At 32.8% G+C, this 21,645-nt stretch overlaps 2 protein-coding genes and 1 long non-coding RNA gene across 4 annotated transcripts; 2 read left to right on the top strand and 1 right to left on the bottom strand.

Moving 5' to 3' along the window:
- Positions 1–4,074: 4,074 nt before the first annotated feature.
- On the bottom strand, positions 4,075–6,187 carry LOC140826334 (uncharacterized). Its single transcript, XM_073188564.1, has 2 exons — positions 5,518–6,187; positions 4,075–4,526 (listed from the first exon to the last, which is right to left on the bottom strand). The coding sequence occupies exons 1-2, from the start codon at positions 6,014–6,016 to the stop codon at positions 4,471–4,473; spliced, it is 555 nt and encodes a 184-aa protein (XP_073044665.1). The 5' UTR covers positions 6,017–6,187; the 3' UTR covers positions 4,075–4,470.
- LOC140826335 (uncharacterized) lies at positions 5,979–6,777 on the top strand. The gene is made up of 2 exons (XR_012116805.1): positions 5,979–6,198; positions 6,258–6,777. It is a non-coding gene; the product is annotated as an uncharacterized lncRNA (long non-coding RNA).
- A 9,783-nt stretch (positions 6,778–16,560) lies between these two features.
- LOC140826332 (uncharacterized protein At4g38062) lies at positions 16,561–20,081 on the top strand. Of its 2 annotated transcripts, XM_073188563.1 has the most exons (3): positions 16,561–16,741; positions 17,169–19,244; positions 19,299–20,081. In XM_073188563.1, exons 2-3 carry the CDS (start codon positions 17,193–17,195, stop codon positions 19,995–19,997), a joined length of 2,751 nt encoding a protein of 916 aa, XP_073044664.1. In that variant the 5' UTR covers positions 16,561–16,741; positions 17,169–17,192; the 3' UTR covers positions 19,998–20,081. The 2 variants fall into 2 exon arrangements, with proteins under 2 accessions (XP_073044664.1, XP_073044663.1); XM_073188562.1 differs by having other exon boundaries at positions 17,169–20,081.
- The last annotated feature ends 1,564 nt before the right edge of the window (positions 20,082–21,645 follow it).

Below are 21,645 nucleotides of genomic sequence, written 5' to 3'. Positions count from 1 at the left end.
TGTCATTACAATCTAATATATAAATTTAATCAATTTTATTAAAATCATACCAAACATTAAATATAATATCCTACATCTTATTTATCTTTCTATTATATATCACATGTTTATCATACCAATCATACCATGTAATAAACTCTCAATCTCGATTTTTTCTTTTCTTAATTGATAGTAAAATTCAATTTTAGAAAAAATCATATAACGCGGTTCACATATGTAAAAACAAGGCAGCTTGATTGGATTTATCCATACTACAGTTGAACATTTCAACATGACTCCTGATTTAATAGTCAGTCCACTTCTTGAAACGACAGCTTAACTATATATTAATAATTTAGGTTCTTCTAAATTGTTCATGCAATTTGTTTCTAATCTAATCTAATATAATCTAGGTCTCATTGATTTTTTTAATCATCTATAATGACATTACCAATCCACAATACAATGAAACTTGAATAAATATATGGTATATAATAATGCAATGTAGTGAAATATTCAGAATCCAATATTTTATATTAATATTAATATAAAAACTATATAGATATAAAATTTATAAATATTATGTGGAGTAAACAGGATAGAATTTAAATAAATTGTTGGATCTAGGAAATTACATTTATATTAATGGAGCATTTATTTAAATAAAGCTGACCTATATGTTTGACCAAGTAAGCTGACATGTACGAGTCAACTGAAGGGTGCTATTACTATTACCATTTACGCATTTCCCACACGTCAGTATCAGTTTCCTCATTTGAGATAATGTTATAGATTGATCGAAGAGGATTATATTTGGCTATATATATATATATATATATATATATATATATATATATATATATATATATATATATATATATATATATATTTATATGTGGCATTTTTATTGGATTTATTAATTATTATATCCAACATGCATATGCGAAAATGTTGTAAAAAATTATTATATTTATATGTGGCATTTTATATTGGATTTATTAATTATTATATCCAACATGCATATGCGAAAATGTTGTAAATTATAATAATTTTTATATAAATGGGTGGGGTTTGCTTGATTTAATGTAAGTCGTGTCATATCTTATATTCTCATGCATTTCAAGCGACAGTGCACGAATAAATATTGACTTTATCTTCTTTCTCTTGCGATGATATTAACGGATGATAATCTGCAAATTTCTTGTTTTGATGTGTATTAAAGTAAAACTATAGTAGTTTTTTAAATGACGTTAATCGGATAAATTATATTGAATAAATCATATTAGACAAAAAAGTTAAACTATAGTAGTTTTTTAAATGACGTTAATCGAATAAATTATATTGAATAAATCATGTGAGACAAATTTGTCTAATATCATCCGAGGAGGATATTTACGTGTGTGTATCGATTCGGATAAATATTCATATCATAAAATTGATCAATCTGAGAGACGTGCACTTCTGAATCTTTAATCGTTATATACATCTAGTTATCACGCTCTCTAAATAATAACGTTGACCTTGTCTTTAATATACTCCAATTCGACGTTGTATGGCTGTATTATGTTCCTTCCTCTTGTTTAATTTGCACGATTTGAATAAAACTCACTTTTATGCTTTAATTTGTTATTTATTTATACCAATTTTATACGCTCCGATCCCTTAAGTACATGGATTTGTTTTGCTTAAATAACATAATACAACAAAAATCTGAAATAAATGTAATAATTGAAACTAAAATATACCATTTAACTAACAGTTTTATTAAAATTTAATTGATTTAAAAGCACGTTGATGGAGATTATCTTTGCAAATATATATATATATTATATATATATATATATATATATATATATATATATATATATATATATTTTATATTTCGATTGTACGAAAATATCTTAATTCGTTGATTTAGTAACGTAATATTACTAAATAATTAATAATATTTAAATAATGAAATGTGACATATTTTGATCATATAAAGTCCAAATGATTTGAAATTTGGATGTAACGTAGTAAACTCAAATATATAGAAGTTTCATGTTTTGAGTTTTGATAAATTTGATCGTTTGACTTGTCCAAATAGACATATCGATGTTAAAATTGTTAAATATTATATATTATATTATATTATTTTATTAATATAATATTAAAAAAAAGAAGACAAAGTTGAAAGTTTAGTCCGTAAATGAATTCAGAATTCATTTATCCACATTTACAGTAGAGAGGAGAGAGAAATAACAAATAAGGTTTTGATTATTTTTTTTCGATCTTATGATTTATTGGTTTATCCAATCCAATAATCGACTTTAATTCTGGAATCGTTGACATGAGGTCTTTGATTTGATATAAGTCACAAGTTTCGGGATAAAAAATAGCTAGATTTTATATATGTACTCGATTATCTTGTACGAGCATATGTTGTCATTGTTTATTATTGATAAATACTATTGTGTTGAATGATGATAAATCACCAAAATTGAGTGATTTGATATTATATTTGTTGTTTTTATTATTGTTGATGTTTTTTACTGTCATTGTTGGGAGACATATAGTTGTTGTTGTTTGGTCGACGATATTGTTTGTCGCCGGAGTAAGGGTGCGACGTATCGTGGATGTCGTTCGATCGACGATATTGCAGTCGTCGGAGTAGGGTGCGATGTATCGTCGATGTTGTTATTGCAGTAGTAGGAGAGTGATGTCCTTGATATCGTTGATGGTTTGATTGTCCAGAAACAACAAATAGAGTATTTATGTTATGATTTCAATTATATTTTATGTTGTTGTTAATATAATTGTTATGTATTACAGTAATGATTGTTGTATATGCTCACTCTTTGGGGGTTGTTTATGTTGAACAGGTTATAGGACTATGCCGTCAGACATGATAAGGGTGAGGGAATAGGTGTGTCTAGTCAAACAGCTCTGTAGTTGATAATAGCTAAAGGCAGCATATTATATTGTCTTATTTGAGTCGTGTGTATGTATTTATTGTACTAGTTTCTGCTACTACTAATGTAGATAGTGTGATGATTGCACTATTTTTTCGTATATGTATTATATTATTACGTCGTTAAAAAGAAATTTTCTATGCATATGACGTCACATGTTGTATGATTACGTGGCGAGGTTTGGGGCGCCACATATTATTTCTTAGGAAATGACAAATAATATACTAAACTTTTAAAATTAAAAAAGAAAAATCCCAACGGTTTCTATATTATGTTTTTTTTTATCTAGGGTTTTGTAGTATAGGTCACGGGTATTTAGATTCAATTAATCAAGGGAAGAAAAAATATACTAATTTTTTTTTGTAATTTTGGATATGTAATACCGTAAATTTCAAATCATCCTTTTGTATATTTATATAATATTCATGTTAATTAAAATGAATTTCAAATTTATCAATAATCAAGATATTTGGAATCAATTCTACTCCGTGTAACTAATATGTAAATAATTTATATGTGTATTTAAGATTTCATGGATTGTTTCATCGTTAACCATAAATTATAATCAAAATCCCCAGATTTCAAATCTATAAATCCAAATGCAACCTAAGCATAAATTCTAATTTTTCTTCTTCAAGTGAATGTTATAAAACTCAACAATCGTTGCTTAATTCATATAAAATTCGGACATGAAATTTAGACTGTTACCATAATAAAGATCATGGAAAATTGTATTTTTTGATCTTATATCTACTTCTCTATTATTTTGGTCTTATATATTATCAAATTTCAATTTTAGACATTTTTTTTTCTTTAAATTTTAGTCTTTTTCTAACGTGATAGTAGTATAGAGCTGATATAGTTAATGGTTCCAATATGATGCTGACGTGTTAATGTCATAGCAACACTCCGACACGTTGGCTGACATGTACAATGTCAAACCAACATTCTCCATGAAAAATAGCAAAAATTGTCAAAAAGAGAAATATACAAAACTTAACACTAAAAATTTAAAACATAGAAGGCCAAAATAACAAAAAAAAACAAATATATTGGACTAAACTACAATTTTTGGACAATTTTGGACTATTTTACTAGCCTCGGTTGGATCAAATCTCAGTTCTCCATCCCGACTTAAGCAAACAAAACAAGAAATCCAATTTAAAATATCCATGCAACAGGTATGGATAACTTTGTTCCATCATTCGGCATCTTTACAAATATATTCACACCATAAAGTTTAAGATGCTAGTACTTTTTACAGATTCACGATGATTGTTTATTCACAATAATCAATCAGCAATATATGTCAAAGTCTCAACCAGCCACAGTTGACATAGACCTAACGCCAAGAACCCGAAGAAAATAGCATTGAACCACCCAAAAGTCTAGAAGTTGGGAGTAACGAATCAAGTTTACCCCAGGATGCATCTCTCCGCAAGTCCAGCCCTAAAACCTATCCGGGTTAATTACAACAAGAACTGAACGAATGACAAATGTGGTAGACAATCAAGTATGGCCAAAAGCTATGACAGCTTCAAAAATTCTGAAGAGATGAAAGCCATTGCTCCATGTACTTCTTGCCTTCTGAAACTGAAAGTAAGAAATCGGTTTTTCAGATAATCAAAATACATGAAAACGTTCATAAGATACGAGAAATAAATAGGTCTTTTGCCCCAAGAATAAGGTGGCAAAATACCAAAGACGGTGCACTAACAAAACTAGCTTGGCCAAAAAAAGAGATTGAAATAATTTGTAGTTCTCGGTTCATCCCTTGCACGTGGCTTCAAAACAGATAACATATAAGGCACACACCGATGCACATAGAATTAAGTGGTTCCAGAAGAGCTTAACTACAAACATTTGAAACATTAAATAAGTAGCCACTTTAAACTTGTGTTAGATTGATTGCAAATTAGTTGTGCATTAAACAGCATCTTCCTTTTGTTGGCTACGAAATAATGGTCAAAATCTGTCTTCAGCAGAGGTTCTGAAGAAACATGAGCCGCATCTCATTCCGAAGCCAGGCATCACATGTTTGAAGGAAATAAAGCATTCAATTATACAAGTCACTCAACATTGCAATCCTATTAACCAAATTAAAAAGAGCACACAACAGACTATAAGACTAATGCTTCCGCTCTATGGCTGTGTAATTGTATTCTAACAAGCTTTTTGCCTGGGGGTGACAGGTTCAGTGACTCAGTAATCTACACGAATAATGGTTTTTCAAAAAAGAAAAACAAAATGAAAAGCCTAGTTAGACAGAAGGGAGAAAACTAAATCATTTAACCTTTGATTATGTACTTTCTCGAAGTAAGTATAAAGCAATCAATAAATCCAAACATACTCAACAACGATTAACCCATTGTACAGAAAATGACAAAAGCAGGGGCATTTACTTATTTCAGCATAGCAAGCATATAAATGAAATGTTTCATTTCCCAAATCCAAACCAAGCCCAAATTGTAAATAGCAAAGGAAAGACGTATTATAAGAAGTAAAACAGGAAAAATAAATCGAATAAGAGATACATGAAAGCATCCAAACACATCTTATTTATTATAAAATCCCAAGCTCTTACCAGCAGAATAACCATTTGGAACGTTCTTAATGGCACTCAAGAATGGAACACCAGGCTCCTCACTATTCTCCTTTAAATTCTTGCAGTCATGCCTGTAGCAAGGAACTAACACAGCAAAGCTACCATCAGCCTCATCATCACTCTGGAAATTGGGGGCATGTGGCTCTAGCCACCCGATCGACCAGTCCGAATCATCCGACTCCGATCCCGACAAACTAACCCCATCAGATGGCACCAACACCACGTCATATTCCTCATCAATCCTCCTGCTCCTCTCCTCCCTACTCTTCCATTTCTTCTTCACTTTCCTACTCGAAGACGGCACTCTTTTATCTACCCCCCTCACCGAGTTAAACTTCAAGCTTTCTGGTTCTCCTCTCAATCCCAAACCCCAATCACTTAATGAATTTAATGAATTAGCAAGTGATCCATTCGATACTGGCTCTTTTTCTTTAACACCCAACCATAGCCACGACAATCTAGTGAAAGAAACAGCCATATTTTGTCCCTTTTTTGCTCAAAGAACGCAAGAAAAATGATTTCGTGTACGTACAAGTAGAATCAATGGAATAAGAAGCTGAAAGGAATCAAAGATTTCGAAGCTTCGTACAAAAGAACAGAAGATAGAACTTTCAACCAATCAGATCTAAGGTCCAAAATATGCATCAAATCAAGAAAAAAGTCACAGCCTTTGGTATGGATATCAGTTTCAAATGGTCGGGAACTAGTCCTTTCAATAGCCCCTGTTATAGAAAAAAGTCACAGCCTTTGGTATGGATATCAGTTTCAAATGGTCGGGAACTAGTCCTTTCAATAGCCCCTGTTATAAAATTTCGAATAGTTGAAAAAGGATTTTCAACAGTAATTTAATGTAATCATCATGTCGACAGGCATAGCTTCATTACCATATTTACAGATAAGATCAAACTCAAATGAGGTAACATATTCAAAAATAACCTCAATCACAACAAGAGGAACTTCCTCGACAGTTCAAAGAGTCATCCAACACCCAAATAATCAAGGAAATCAAAATTTATCAGCAAAAAACAAGAAAATGATTGAAGAATGATGGTACTGAAAGACCCTTTTGACCTCTCATCGTCCACCCGTAAAGACCTCAACTTCATAAAATTTTGGATTAAAATTAAACGTCGTGATCACCGTGGAAACCGGAATAATCCCCAAGATTGACCAAAATCAAACGGTAATATCACCGGAAAACGAACTTCCTGAGGAAAATTGGGACGCAAACCAAAAGAGGAGCAAAAAGACAGAAATCACAAAATGAGTGAAAATCTTCAGAGAAATCCATTTTATCACGAGCCTTGTCCAAATTTCTCCCCGTTATCCTTCCCCGAAGGTATCTCACACGAATGAACACACGGTTACTAAATAAATGAGAAATCAATGAAAAAGTCGAGTGGATGCGGCCATCATAAACAAAAGCGATTGTTTTGTCTTATTTATCTTATTTAATTAAATTATAAATTAACCACTTTATGTTGCTTAATTATTTATGCCACACATTGACAAAGTCACGTTGAGCCATCAAACTTTTCCCCCCTTTATGCGAGAATCCCTCGTTACGGCCTTTGGTTTTTTTCTTACTATATTTCTTAATTTCAAAGTTTGAAAAAATAATATTAATTTTTTTGTAATAGATCATCAATTGTATTAAAGAAGTGTTTGCAGTCTATAAAAAATAATCATTAGATTTTAATTTACAAACATATTGAGTTTCTTGTTACTATAAAATTTTATTATAAAAGATCTTGAGTTTCTTAGTACTCGAATTTCAATAATTAAATTTAAATGTGAATATATAAAAAAATCCAGAGTGTTTCCAAAAGGACTTCGAACAAGCAAAATTAAATTTTCATACAGTTGTCGCTTTGCTTTCCTAAAATTGACATGAGCCTAAACATAAACATATGGTCATGTGGAGATCCAACGATGTTAACCTCAAGAAAATAATTTCACAAGTTGAATTGGAGTGTCATCCACTATTTTTCATAGATGTGTCAAAAAAAGTCGGCGAGGTGGGCTGCCTATAATTCTCTGCAACTCACCATTAGACCGATGAATTGGTTCGCTTTTTAGGTGAGCTGAGAAAACATCAATCCAATTATTTATTTTAAGCGACGGGTTCATGCAGTTCAACTTGTGTGTGATTTGGTGAGTTGAACTTGAAGCAGGCTCTCCCACAACCCACCATTAGACGGAGTAGGGTGAGCCGGTCTGTCATTAGTGGATTGAGAAATCATCAACTCAACTCAATTATTTTATACAACAGAAATCAATCGGATGAGTTTAACTCATTTTCACACGTCTAATTTGAAAGTAAATTTTATATTATGTACGTATGTATATAAATATCTGGTGAGTTTAGAAGAAATTGCTTGGAACTTGCTGAAATTACATCCGAAATGACATTATTGAACAATTTACAAATGCGTTGGCTACAAGTTGCAATGGATGCACAAGTAATAAAAAATTGGCCATATACATCAAGAACCTAGCTTTTCCCATATGCATAAAATATCCCATACGATGGTAAATAATCGTAAATGATTATTATTTTATAAAACGTTTTTTTATAAAAAATATTTTAAAAATAATTATGTGTTTGCACAAAATTATATATATAAATTAATTTTTTTTAAATATACTTTAAGAACCTATTTTTCAAAAATAATTTACAAAAATCTTTCCAACACATATTTTAAATTTTTCATTTATAAAACATAAAAAAAAAAAAAACGTTTTTAAAAACTGTCTAAATTGAACCTTAACTTCACAATTTTATTTGGTAATTTTATATATAGAATATGTGTTAGATATTTATGGATTCATTTTAAGTTTGTTTTAATAATTTGTCGTTGATATGCATAATTTATGAACAAAAATATCAAATCTGAATATGTGATTCGTGATTGACCACCGTGGAATTATCGAGCACACGCCTAATAGGGACAATTGTAATTACACTTGACAAGACAAGTGCACATGGCCAATGAATGAATGAAAGCTATTGTCCTAATTCGACAAATTAAATTCTGGTGCTACTTATTTATTTATTTAAGAGCTATATTTTTTTAAAAAAAATTAAAAATTATGCCACCCACCCGAACATATAGATTTGAACAATTAGTAAATAATAAATCATATCGCTCAAAGTTATTATGTTTCAAATGTGATAATAAAATGAAATTTAATTGATGGTGATGGTTTCCCGGGAGATATAAAAAATCTGTAAGGTTTATCGGGTGTCATGTATAACGATGTGTTTGGTTGATGTGATTAAATAAAGATAGATGAATAATCACATATTTATATAATGTTTGGTTAAAATTTTAAGATATATTAATAATTATTTTGACCTGGTTTAAGACTTAATTTTATAATTAATTATTCGATTATTAATCTAACAAATTCAGTGGGATAAGTTATCAACACACCACAAATTATATTTTTATCCTCTTATCTAAAATAAATATTTATTAAATTCTAATTTATTGTGTTTAATGATTACCGTAATATTTTCAAATATATTTCTAATAAATATATTTAAATTAATTTTAATAAACATAAATTATAATTATAAATATTTAATTATTTATTTAATTATTTTAAAAATATTTATAATTATTAAAAAAACAATAATATTATAATATCACTAAACTTTAAACATTAAAATTAATATTCAATATTACTACTATTTTAATTATTAATTATAAATATTTAATTAACTATCAAATTATTTTAAGAATATTTATAATTATTTTAAGAAAAATAATAATATTGTAATTATTACTAAAACTTTATTTAACATTCAAATTATTATTGTTATTTTAATTATTAAAGTAAATGTATATTTATAAATTTATTTCTAATAAATCTATTTAAATTAATTTTAATAAATGTAAATTATAATTATAAATATTTAATTATCTATCTAATTATTTTAAGAATATATATTTAATTAGCATTTGAGGCATTTTGGTCATTACAATAAAATTTACAAAATTAATCCATCATTTTAAAATCATACAAAACACCATGTTATTTATCCTACCATTCTAGTAATCCGTATATCTCATTTTTTAATCACTCTAATTATTAATCATTTACTTATTGGCAAAAACTTGTGTGAGACGGTCTCACGGGTCGTATTTGTGAGACGGATCTCTTATTTGGGTCATCCATGAAATAGTATTACTTTTTATGCTAAGAGTATTACTTTTTGTTATGAATATGGGTAGAGTTGACCCGTCTCACAGACTAAGATCCGTGAGACGGTCTCACATGAGACCTACTCTTACTTATTATCACACGTACCAAACGAAGCTTAGATAGATTAAGTTAGCAATTTTCTAACCCATTAAAATACAGTGGGCAAGTTCGAAATGATTTATTTGTGATATGATCGGTTAAATGACAACTCGAGTTTGATTTGGTTGAGCTCGAATAACTCATTATTTTCACTGAGTCTAGCTCAAATTTGAAAATTGAATTCGAACTCAAACCTTAAAAATTAAATTGAGTCGGTTCGAGCAATAGCAGATTTCGTTTGCATCCTAGTCTAATCAAAGAAAATCTTGCGTCTAACTTTGTTTAATATTTCGTTATAATAGCCTCGTGATCTTATTTTTCTGCACACGAGATGAAAATTTCATCTCTAGAGGGACAGGATGAAAAAAAGAAATACATGAAACAGTGTGCTCGAATGATAATTGATACCATCACGAATTAAACATAATTATCAAAACAAAATAAATTTGACATCAGATATTTCAGAATAAAATTCCATTAAGAAAGGAGAAGAAGGTCATACGTATGACTATAAAAGAAAACTCCTGAAACATTCCATGCCTTAAATCATGTGAATGACATAAATTTAGTCAATGCAAGTTGGGCGAAGTGGAACAAAGAAAACAACGGCATAGCTACTTCACCTATCAGCTGAAGCTAAGGATGTTTCCAGGCTTTACGAATATGTCCGATCTGTATTTTAAGTAGACTGACGCTAAGTTCTTCGTCTTTCTTTTCCACCTCCTTTTCAGGTTGTGTAGTTTTGCCTGGCTCTTTCTCAGGAAGTTTTCTTTTGTCTGGGGTAGCTTGACCGGCTGCTTCAACCTTTTCCTTTGGTTTTTCAAAGAAAAAGGGAGACATATTAGTGTAAGCATATTAGTATATGTCCTTACACGCCATGACAACTTCAATGACAAAAATGCTAATAGAAAGGCTCCGCGTGTTGATGGAATTTAGCAGCTTTTTAAAATAGAAAGAAATTAGAAATTATTTTAAAAAAGGAAGCAGTTTGAAACTAATCATAGGCAATTGATTGTAGCAGCAAGGTCCTTTCTGACAGGAGCATGTGTTCATCACAAGAAAAAAACAAATTACACTACATAAAAATACTTTGAACCGATGATCACGAACCAATTTCTTCAATAAACCGGATCAAAACGCTCCAAAAATATAACTGTGTATCAAAGAAAAAGGGTGAGATGACTCTGCCCGGAGGCGAAGCCACTCCGACGCTCAAGTCAGTATATTATTTGAAAGAAAAATATAAGACTGACGTAAATAATTGTACATGAAAACGTACCCTAATTAGGGTTTAGGAGCCCTTTATTTATAGGTATGGAGTCTTAGATGGTATAGAATTTTGTGATATATGACAACTAGATTTGTGCATATCAATGCAATATTTTGTAATATCTCTAAAATATAATTAATGATATGATAAGATTTTTTACCATATCATCAATAGTGCCCCCCATAAAAAAGTGACGACGAGTGAAATGATGGAGGAACGTTTATATGAATGAAATTATATTTTAGAGTATTCAAGATAATATTCTAATTGCCTGAAATAATGTCCTTTGAGCGTTTGTTGTGGAGTGTACTTTCTGAGATGGACCAAATTAAGAGGCCAATGTAGTAATCTGATACTGAATAGATAGTCAAATGATTTTTTCTCTCAAGTCTCTAGAGAGTCAAAAGAGCCAAGAGTGGCTATACTCCTCAATAAGAAGTCAGGTCAAGATGTCGAGACCAGCATAAATAAGATGTTCGAGATATATCGACTGCTGAAAGTCGAGCTCAGATGAAGAACCATAAAGAATATCCTGCTGAAAACCGAGCTCAAATAAAGAGCTGTAGATCAAAGTCTGCTGAAAACCGAGCTCAAATAAAAAGCTATAGATAATAGTCCGCTGAAAGTTTAGCTCAAATAAAGAGCAATAGATGATAGTCTGATATCGAGCTCAAATTAAGAGCAATAGATAATAGTCTACTGAAAACCGAGCTCAAATAAAGAGCTATAGATAATAGTCCGCTGAAAGTTGAGCTCAAATAAAAAGCTATATAAGATACTCCTGAAAATAAGCTCAAATAAAGAGCTATAGATAATAGTCTGTCCAAAATCGAGCTCAAATAAAGAGCAATAGATAATAGTCTGCTGAAAGCCGAGCTCAAATAAAGAGCAATAGATTAAGAATCAAATCACTGCCATCGAGCATGAGGTCGAGCTTATATGTTTTCCAAGCCGAGTTGGATTTACTGAGTTCCGAGCAAGGTCGGGCTTACTGAGGTGCCGAGCAAAGTCGGGCTTACTGAGATACCGAGCAAAGTCGGGCTTACTGAGGTGCCGAGCAAGGTCGGGCTTCTGTAATTGCCAAGCAAAGTTGGACTTACTGAGGTGCCGAGCAAGGTCGGGCTTACTGAGGTGCCGAGCAAGGTCGGGCTTACTGAGGTGCCGAGCAAAGTCGGACTTACTGAGGTGCCGAGCAAGATCGGGCTTCTGTAATTGCCAAGCAGAGTTGGACTTACTGAGGTGCCGAGCAAGGTCGGGCTTACTGAGGTGCCGAGCAAGGTCGGGCTTCTATGATTGCCAAGCAAAGTTGGACTTACTGAGGTGCCGAGCAAGGTCGGGCTTACTGAGGTGCCGAGCAAAGTCGGTCTTACTGAGGTGCCGATCAAGGTCGGGCTTCTGTAATTGCCCAGCAAAGTTGGACTTACTGAGGTGCCGATCAAGGTCGGGCTTACTGAGGTGCCGAGCAAAGTCGGACTTACTGAGGTGCCGAGCAAGGTCGGGCTTCTGTAATTGCCAAGCAGAGTTGGACTTACTGAGGTGCCGAGCAAGGTCGGGCTTACTGAGGTGCCGAGCAAGGTCGGGCTTACTGAGGTGCCGAGCAAGGCCGGGCTTCTATGATTGCCAAGCAAAGTTGGACTTACTGAGGTGCCGAGCAAGGTCGGGCTTACTGAGGTGCCGAGCAAGGTCGGGCTTATTGAGGTGCCGAGCAAAGTCAGGCTTACTGAAGTGCCGAGCAAGGTCGGGCTTCTGTAATTGCCAAGCAAAGTTGGACTTACTGAGGTGCCGAGCAAGGTCGGGCTTACTGAGGTGTCGAGCAAGGGTGTCTGCTAGTGAAAATCACATGAGTTGAGCCCAGGCACGGTTCGTCGAGCAAGCTCTAGGACACTGCAATGAAGCACAAGAAACGAGATAGAAGAGAGCCAAAAATAATTATCTCAAATATTTGAAATGGATGATGCAACATAAGAAATTTATTATAAAAAATCCTTGTTCGGATAATAAAATCTCAAGTACATGAAACTTATCTTATGGATAAAACATTCTGAGCTTTGTAAAGCTTCAAATATAGTGAGAAAAACATCGTGATTTTAACAAAATCAAGCATAACAAGTACTTGATGAAATTATGTAAGAGGTTGAGCTTATATGTGGCTCGGATTAAATAACTCACCATAAAAATGTAAAATATCACATGAAATTCGATCTCAAGCTCATGCAGCTAGTTATATTAAAAATAAATAAAACAGTTAGTTGTCAGACTAAAGTTGAGTCAGCTTAATCCCAAACATTAAAAAAATTCATTTGAATCATAACGGCTCTATCAGCTCAATAATGGAAACAAGAGATCGTAAAATTTCAGCATACTTTATCTATGAAAATCCAAAAAAAAAAATAATGAATCCCAATGAATAATCTGATTTCCAAAATCAATAGGTGAATAACTCAATTCGAAAAATCCACCTAGATCGATTTTGGTGGTTCAAGGCAAATAAATTAGCATAGATGAGTAACAATGGAGCGATAAGTAATCTTACACAACCTGCAAAGGAGTATCTTAGCATAATGATAAAGGTTGACTCTTGAGACATTCTAGATTATCAAAGAATATGCACAAATTGGTTAAAAGTAACTTAAGGATCCTTCTGCAGTCAATCAATTCAAATCTTCCTTCTAAGCTAACTAAAGAAGCCCGTAGCTTCTCTAAAGCTCACTTTTGCAAAAATTATTCACAAAAATATAGTCATGCGAGTGCATTTAACAACATTAATGAATCTCGCATGGCTATTCAAGAAATCTTATTTTTTAATGCATACAACTCAAAATCGAGTATACATAGTACAATGTAGAATTAACTACATCAATAATTAAGAAACGAGAGCCCACAGTGAGCTAGATTTGGGAAGATTTTCGATGAAAATTTCAGCAAGGTTCTGATAATTGGTTATATTAAATGAAAGGGAATGCATGCCTCCTCCGCCCAGGTATTTAGACAAGATTATAAAAAACTTGGAATAGCTCATACATAAACCATGGCATGAATTTAGTTTACAACTAAACTACCAAAAGAAATACAAGGTTAATCTTACTATAATCATTTGAAACCTAATATTCACATATATTTATGCAAAGATGAGTGAAGCATTAAGAGTGATAATACTATGCTGGTATAAGAACTTAATCTCAAATTATCTTGGGACAACTAGGTATCCTGAGAATATACCAGACCTAGCACTTATGTTTCCGGCCCATAAATGACAAAGATGCAATAATTAGGCAAAAAAGGACTTGAGGACCTCCTGAGAATATAATCATTGTCATATTTCATTTGTGTTAAAAAAAACAAACAATTCCAGCAACTTTTCCATAAAAGAGTTCTCCTTTCTAGAGTTTAAATGAAGAAAATACCCACTGATTAAGATTGGAGATAGAAAATTGATAGAGCAATATTCAAAACTTCATGCACTTCTGTTTCAAGCCATGCATGGAGATCAAACTTGTAACCCAAACAAATTGCCTGAAGATAGTATTCATGTATGATTTTTATTGACAGCCTATGACAATCTATCTCATCACCAAATCATATGTACTGAAACATTTTTAAGCAAACAACTCTATGAGATGATTAACAGATTCTGCCTTCTGGAACTTTCTAATACGAGTTCACGGGTATTTATCAAAAGAAAAAATATATATATATTCTCCGATTAACCACACAAAACAGCAGTATGAAATAATATTGATATAATTAGGCAGAATAAATTCAAACTTATCTTCAGAAGTAGCGAGCCGACAAGTGATGCTTCAAGGTCACGCTATTAGAAAAATAACCCATGCCTTGGAGATGAATTCCCAGCCTAATAATTAATAGAGCAGTCCGATGAGATGCGCAATTGTCATATTGTGGGATTTTTAAAGAAGAGTCAGCAATCCAATCCCTCGAAGTTCCAAAGAGGATGCCAAAATTTCAAAAACCCAAGTTGTCATGTTTCGCCCACATGAACATTGATGTTTTACTTCGATTTCTGGCGACTCGCGCGGCGCAATGGGATGTGGCCGGTTTAGAATTGGAGAAAAACATGTAGGCTAGTTCAAGGATGGTTGGCTCTCTCTAATTTTACCTGCCTCAAGCGATTCGAACAGAAGACTCAAAACAGGTCCGATTGGGCGGCTCATGACTTTCTTCCTCAAAATTTTGAAGATAATGCGCATGTGGGTTGGCTACGCGGTGGTAGGTCGGGATTGTCCTGAAGGTCGCTGCCGGCGGTGTTGCGAAGCAATTTTTATCTGGGGTTCTCGGTAGTGAGCATGATAGCGAATGCAGCAAATTGTCAAGAAACGGGCTCTGTGGAGCCTTCTTGACAAATTCAAGAACATACGAGGCGTGCGGCGGGTTGAGTAACGACCGGATATGCACTGGGGACTACATCTTTAGCTTGAATTTGCTGGTTGGTTAAGAAATCATGGGTGGGTATCCCGAAGCGACGGCTTGGTGGGGGAATTGCGACGTAAATTGTTTTGTTTCATGTCAGTGATGGGGTTCGGCGATAGGTGTCTTCTTTGGTTCTTCTTAATTCAGCCCGGTAGATCCAATCATGAGATTATATTTCGTTCCCACAGACGGCGTCATTGATGCGCATCCATAAAAATACCTTGAACCGATGATCACGAACCAATTTCTTCAATAAACCGGATCAAAACGCTCCAAAAATATAACTGTGTATCAAAGAAAAAGGGTGAGATGACTCCGCCCGGAGGCGAAGCCACTCCGACGTTCAAGTCAGTATATTATTTGAAAGAAAAATATAAGACTGACGTAAATAATTGTACATGAAAACGTACCCTAATTAGGGTTTAGGAGCCCTTTATTTATAGGTGTGGAGTCTTAGATGGTATAGAATTTTGTGATATATGACAACTAGATTTGTGCATATCAATGCAATATTTTGTAATATCTCTAAAATATAATTAATGATATGATAAGATTTTTTACCATATCATCAACTCGGTTCGAGCAATAGCAGATTTCGTTTGCATCCTAGTCTAATCAAAGAAAATCTTGCGTCTAACTTTGTTTAATATTTCGTTATAATAGCCTCGTGATCTTATTTTTCTAATGATGAACATCGTAATATATTATGAATTTTCTTTTGACTTCTCTGGGATTTTTTTAATCCCTCGTTATACTACCTCCGAGGTATGCAAATTGTAAACAATTACTCCTTAAAATAACAATAACTTATCGCTTTCCTTAGAGGCCGCAAACTCCCCGTTGTTGAATATTCGACCCAATATGAAGCCGCGAATTTAAATTGATTTGGCCTCAAAATGAAGCCCAATCCAGAGTGTCATTGAAACTTGGGCTTAGGCCTCATCACAACGGCTAGTAGTATCAATATAAAAATAAAAATCCTCAAGATCAGAGAGCAATTCAACGACATCAAAACGACCAACGGCCTCTCTCTCCACCAAGGAAATTCAAACCCCAACGGCTCTTTTCCGCAACAACCTCGTCCATTTCTTGTTCATCATCACAGAAGCATCATTAATAACAGTTCTAACATCTAATGCGAGCCCGATTGTTGATTTTATCCTACAACAGAGTGTTCATTTTGTCCAATAACAGGTATTCTTCGATGAATTCGCATTCTGCAATGTGCTTAAAAAACGTTTTACATTTGCTGCTTTTTTAGTGTAATCTCGTTCTTTTAGTTTTTCTGCAATTGGTTTCTCAATTTCTAGTGTTTCTTCACCTTATTTTGGGTGTGTAGCAGTGTATATTTGCCGTTTCTTGGTTTATTTGAATTTTTCTCAGTAGTTCCCTCATTTACTGACACATAACAAAACAATACAGTGCTTATTCTTGAACACTCCTAAATGTTATCAGCAACAGATATATGAAGGTAACTTGGAATGTGCAATTGTGAAGCGCAAAGATGTTTTAGATTTCTCAAAAGTGTATAATTTGATCGATTCTTGCGGATGCAACTAAATTTTCTTATAGACTTTTTTTTCAAAATCAAGATTTTACCCTTCTGTAATTATGTTCATAGGCACCGTTGGCAGAAGTAAAGAGAATGGAGGACGTTTGTAAAGAGCTAGATGAGGCTAAAGCTGAGATTGAAAGGCTTAGGGAACAATACAGAGTCAAAGTAGAAGTAGCTGACAGTTTGAAAATAGCCCACATTGACCAGATAAGCAAGGCTAAGGATGCAAGTTCCAAGTTGGATCGACTAGCTCGAGAGTTGAGTGAAAAGGAGGAAGAAATTTTTACTGTAAAGCAGAGAAATGAAGAGCTTGGGTCTCGGTTGATAGAGAAAGAATCAATTCTCAAGAATCTTACTTATTTACACGATAAACTCCGCGTTGATCTTAAGGGGGATGTTCAGAAGCGTGAACACGAGAATGAGATGTTGGGATTGGCTCTGGACGATGCAAATGCCAAGAATATGGATCAAGAACGACAAATTTGTTCGCTTAAAGAGCAGATTGAAAGGGTAAAGAGCGTTCTAGATGGTTCACAAAAGAAGTGTTCAGAATTGGCCGAAAGAGTAAAGGAGTGTGAACAAGAGAACAAGTTACTGGGATTGGCATTAGATGATGCAAATTCCAAAAATATGGATCAAGAACGGCAAGTTTGTTTGCTAAAAGAAGAAATCAAAGGTATTAGGAGCATTCTTGCCTGTTCACAGAAGTGTTCACCATTAGGGGATAAAGTCAAAGATTTTAAAGATGAGTTATTTGAATTGGAGGAGAGAAATAGGAAGTTCGAAGATCAGCTAAAATGGAAGAAAGAGCAATTTGGTCATTTAGAAGAAGCTCATCAGAAGCTTCGTAACGAGTTTAGAATGAGAGAAAAGGAGTGGGAAAAGGATAAAGCTGCACTTCTTGGTAACATCTCTTCATTACAATTGAACCTGGACTCTGAAATTAGAATTTCTAAAGATTTTCAGAACCGACTTGAGATGTGTAACCAGGCTCTAGCTCATGCAGAAAGTAAGAGAAAGATTTTCGAGATTCAACTCTTAGAATCCAGGACAAGTTTTGACAATGTTTGCTGTGAATACAAGGAAGCCAAATCAGAACTCGAGCATTTGACTAATCAAACTGCCCAAGAGATAGCAAATATGAGGAGCACGTTGAGAACAAAGGAGGTGCTTTACAAAGAGATGGAGTACCAGCTCAAAAAAGTGGAGCAAGAGAAGCAAGAGTTGATGGTTTGCCTTAAAGAAATCCGAGAAGATCAAATTCGTGAGGCGGGGAGATTTTCTTCCTCTTCTAAGCTTCGAAACAAGCAAAGATCCTTGGAACAGGTTCACAAGGAGTGTTCAGAAAATCTTAAAGCCAAAGAATCTGAGTGGCTTATCAAAACGGAGAAGTTAACCGCACAATTAATGCTCTGTAAATCGGAGTTGAAAGACAAGGACGTGGCATTGAATGAGGTTAAAATGGAACTTGAAGCTTGTGATTCGTTGATTCTAAACTTGGAGTTGATGAATCAGGAGACTTCTCTGATGCTATTGGTTTTGAGATCAGAATTTCTTGAGGCCCGACTCAGGCTTGCTGATATTCAAGCTTCTGCTGATCATAGAAACAACTGCATCGAGGATAACATATGTGGTCTGGTCGAAAAATTGGAAGCAAAGGAGGCTGCTTTTAAGCTGGTTTGTAGCAAACTTGAGGAGGAACGTGAGAAGGTGGCATTTTTTTCAGAAAGGGTTCAAATTCTCGAAGGTTTGCAAGTTCCTCTGCAGAATGAGCTCAATAAGCTCGAAAAAACCCTCAAAGAATCATCAATTTGTCAAATAAATTCAGAGGAAAAAGTGTTGCAATTACAAGGTGACTTGGCCGAGATTCGTGATGCTCTGGATAGGACAAATGAAGAGCTGAATGATAAACTTTTTGAAGCAAATAAACTCGAATTTGAAATGAAGATATGGAGATCGATTGCTGAGCAGTTGGAAGCAAACCACAAAGAAAACTATAAACTACGTAGAGAAATGGAAGCTTCTCTGCTCGCACATACTGAGGTAGAGGTTAACCTTAAACAAGAAAAAGAAAGCAATCTACTTGCTGAGAAGGACAAAGAAATTGATCATCTTCAGAAACGACTCGCTGAGAGCACAAAGGTTGAAGAAATAGTTGATTCATTTCTTCAGAAACGACTCGTTGAGAGCACAAAGGTTGAAGAAATAGTTGATTCATTTCAGAATGCGGAGATATATCAGAAAGAACGGCACGATGTGGAGCAAGAGTGGGTCAAAAACGAATTCGAAGGAGCTGTTCTTGCTCAAGTTGATGCAGAAAAAACCCACGAGCACGAAAAACAAACGCTTCACCAGCTTGTAGAAGAGAGAGAGGAGAGAATATACAATCTGCAGCAGCTTGTTGCATCATTGGAACACGAGTTTGAAAGCTCAACCGCGTCTTTTTCATCAATGCTGTCACATATGCAAGAAGAGATGAACATTTTCCACGAATCGTGGGAAAAGATCAAGACAGCTGACGTTCTGAAGGAGATGGAAATTCAAGAGAAGGATCTGATGATCATGGAACTTGAAAATGATTTGATCGACATCGAAAAGAAAATACAAGAAAGTCAGCTTGCTGCAGCATCATCAGAGAACAAAGATTTGGTGGATAAGATGGGGTGTTTTCTTGATAGAATCAAGAATCAAACTTCGGAAGATAACCATTTGATGGAAAATCTGAGAAAGATGGTTCAAAGTATGGACATAGAAGATCCGGAAAGGAGATTAAATGGTGATGATGAAGAAGACGATTCAAAAGAGAACATCAATATTAATTGTTTCTCCTCTTCCTTTTCGATGAAGAAAGCTGAAGGTGTTGAACGGTCACCCTTGAGGGCTTTTAACAATTAACACTTGTATTTTCTCTCTTTTATTTATTTTGGCTTCTTTTTTTTAACTCGTTGACTAGTCAAAATGGAATTTCTCACTTTGGAAGATAAATTTTATTTGGGTTTTACACTAGTTTATGGAGCATCATACTAAGCAAATTAATATTAAAAAAAATAATAAAAAAATTAAAAATAAAAATTCACATGATATTAAACAGTGTTGTTGGAATTTTCAGTTTATATAAATAAATAAGCTAATTTCATTAACACCTCATGTTAAAAAATTATAAAAGTAATAAAATACAGCTTAAGCAAAATTTATAGCATTTTAGATTTTATATTTTTAAAAATCAGACATAATGTGCATGAATTTTATGTTTGATTTTTTTAAATGTATGAATTATAAATTATTAAAACTTAAATTTATATCAATTTCGCTTAAAACTGAAAATTTGGAAACTCGCTTAACTTGTTTTATGTATTATAGATATTAATAAAAGATGCACACGTGTTGTATGTGTTATTATTATTTTTAAATTTGATCAAATAATACTAAATAATTAACACAAAATTATTTACAATTTAGGGGGTGTATTCAACGTGAGAAATTTATTGACTTTTAATGACTTTTGTAGATTTTAAAAATCTAGAGGTATTCAATCAAGACTTTTGCATACTCTATAGAAGTCTTGTGATATTCAAAATAGACTTTCATGGAGTTTTAAAAAGTCAAGTGGTATTCAACATTGACTTTTATAAACTCTATAAAAGTCTACATGTATTCAAATTTTCCATGGACTTTTAATAACTCCATGGAATTCATTGACATACAAACATTAAAGCCTAAGGTAGAACTACAAATTGTAAAAAATTGTATTTGGTTCACCCCAAAGATTTGAATGGATTTTTAAAACTTCTAACTCTCTCTGTCGCTTCACATCACATATCTTCATATCTTCTCTCCTCTCATCTATTTCTATAACTCTCTCAAATTTTCGAAGTGTATCTCTATACATATTTTCATATATCTTTTTCAAATTTTTCATTTTTTGGCTGATTGTTCATTTCATAATTTTTTATTTTAATAACACGGGGAAATTTTGAATTATAGAATTGATTTTGTGATTTTTAATTTATTATTTATACAAATTAATGTAATATTCAATAATAATAAAGATGATCAAAAAATGTTGTTTAATTCTTAATAATTGAATAGTTTCGTAACAACAATGATTTTTTAAATTCATTTTCGTATTTTTAATTAATATGTAAGCTATGATATTTTTATACAAAATTATATTCACACAATAATAAATAATATTATTTTTACATTTATATTATCAATTTAAAAATAAGATTACATGTTAATCAATTGATGTATTTTTAAAAATTTACAAACATGCATATAAACCCACATAGGATTAAACGATTTAACTTTTAAATAAGTAAATTTATTTATTAATATAAATATTAAAAATAATTTCAAATTAGATATGTTATATATGTCAATTAATTATTGGTTCAAAGAAATTAATAAAAAATCACATGTTATAGTTAAGTACAAAATTTATAAAATTCTATAAAAAAAAATCTACAAAAGTCTATAAAAATCTTGCAAAAAAGTTTACATAAATCCACATAAATCTGTTTATAAATATGTGAGATTCCAT

Source organism: Primulina eburnea, chromosome 3 (assembly GCF_022965805.1).
Source record: "Primulina eburnea isolate SZY01 chromosome 3, ASM2296580v1, whole genome shotgun sequence".
Classification (NCBI taxonomy): Eukaryota; Viridiplantae; Streptophyta; class Magnoliopsida; order Lamiales; family Gesneriaceae; genus Primulina; species Primulina eburnea.
Note: the sequence above shows the minus strand (reverse complement) of the source record. Positions and strands in the feature narration are given on the sequence as shown.

Coding starts and splice junctions, on each gene's coding strand:
- LOC140826334 (XM_073188564.1), bottom strand. CDS start 6,016: ATGGCTGTTTCTTTCACTAGATTGTCGTGGCTATGGTTGGGTGTTAAA. Junction 4,527..5,517: donor TCCAAATGGTTATTCTGCTG/GTAAGAGCTTGG, acceptor TCTTACTTTCAG/TTTCAGAAGGCAAGAAGTAC.
- LOC140826332 (XM_073188562.1), top strand. CDS start 17,193: ATGGAGGACGTTTGTAAAGAGCTAGATGAGGCTAAAGCTGAGATTGAA.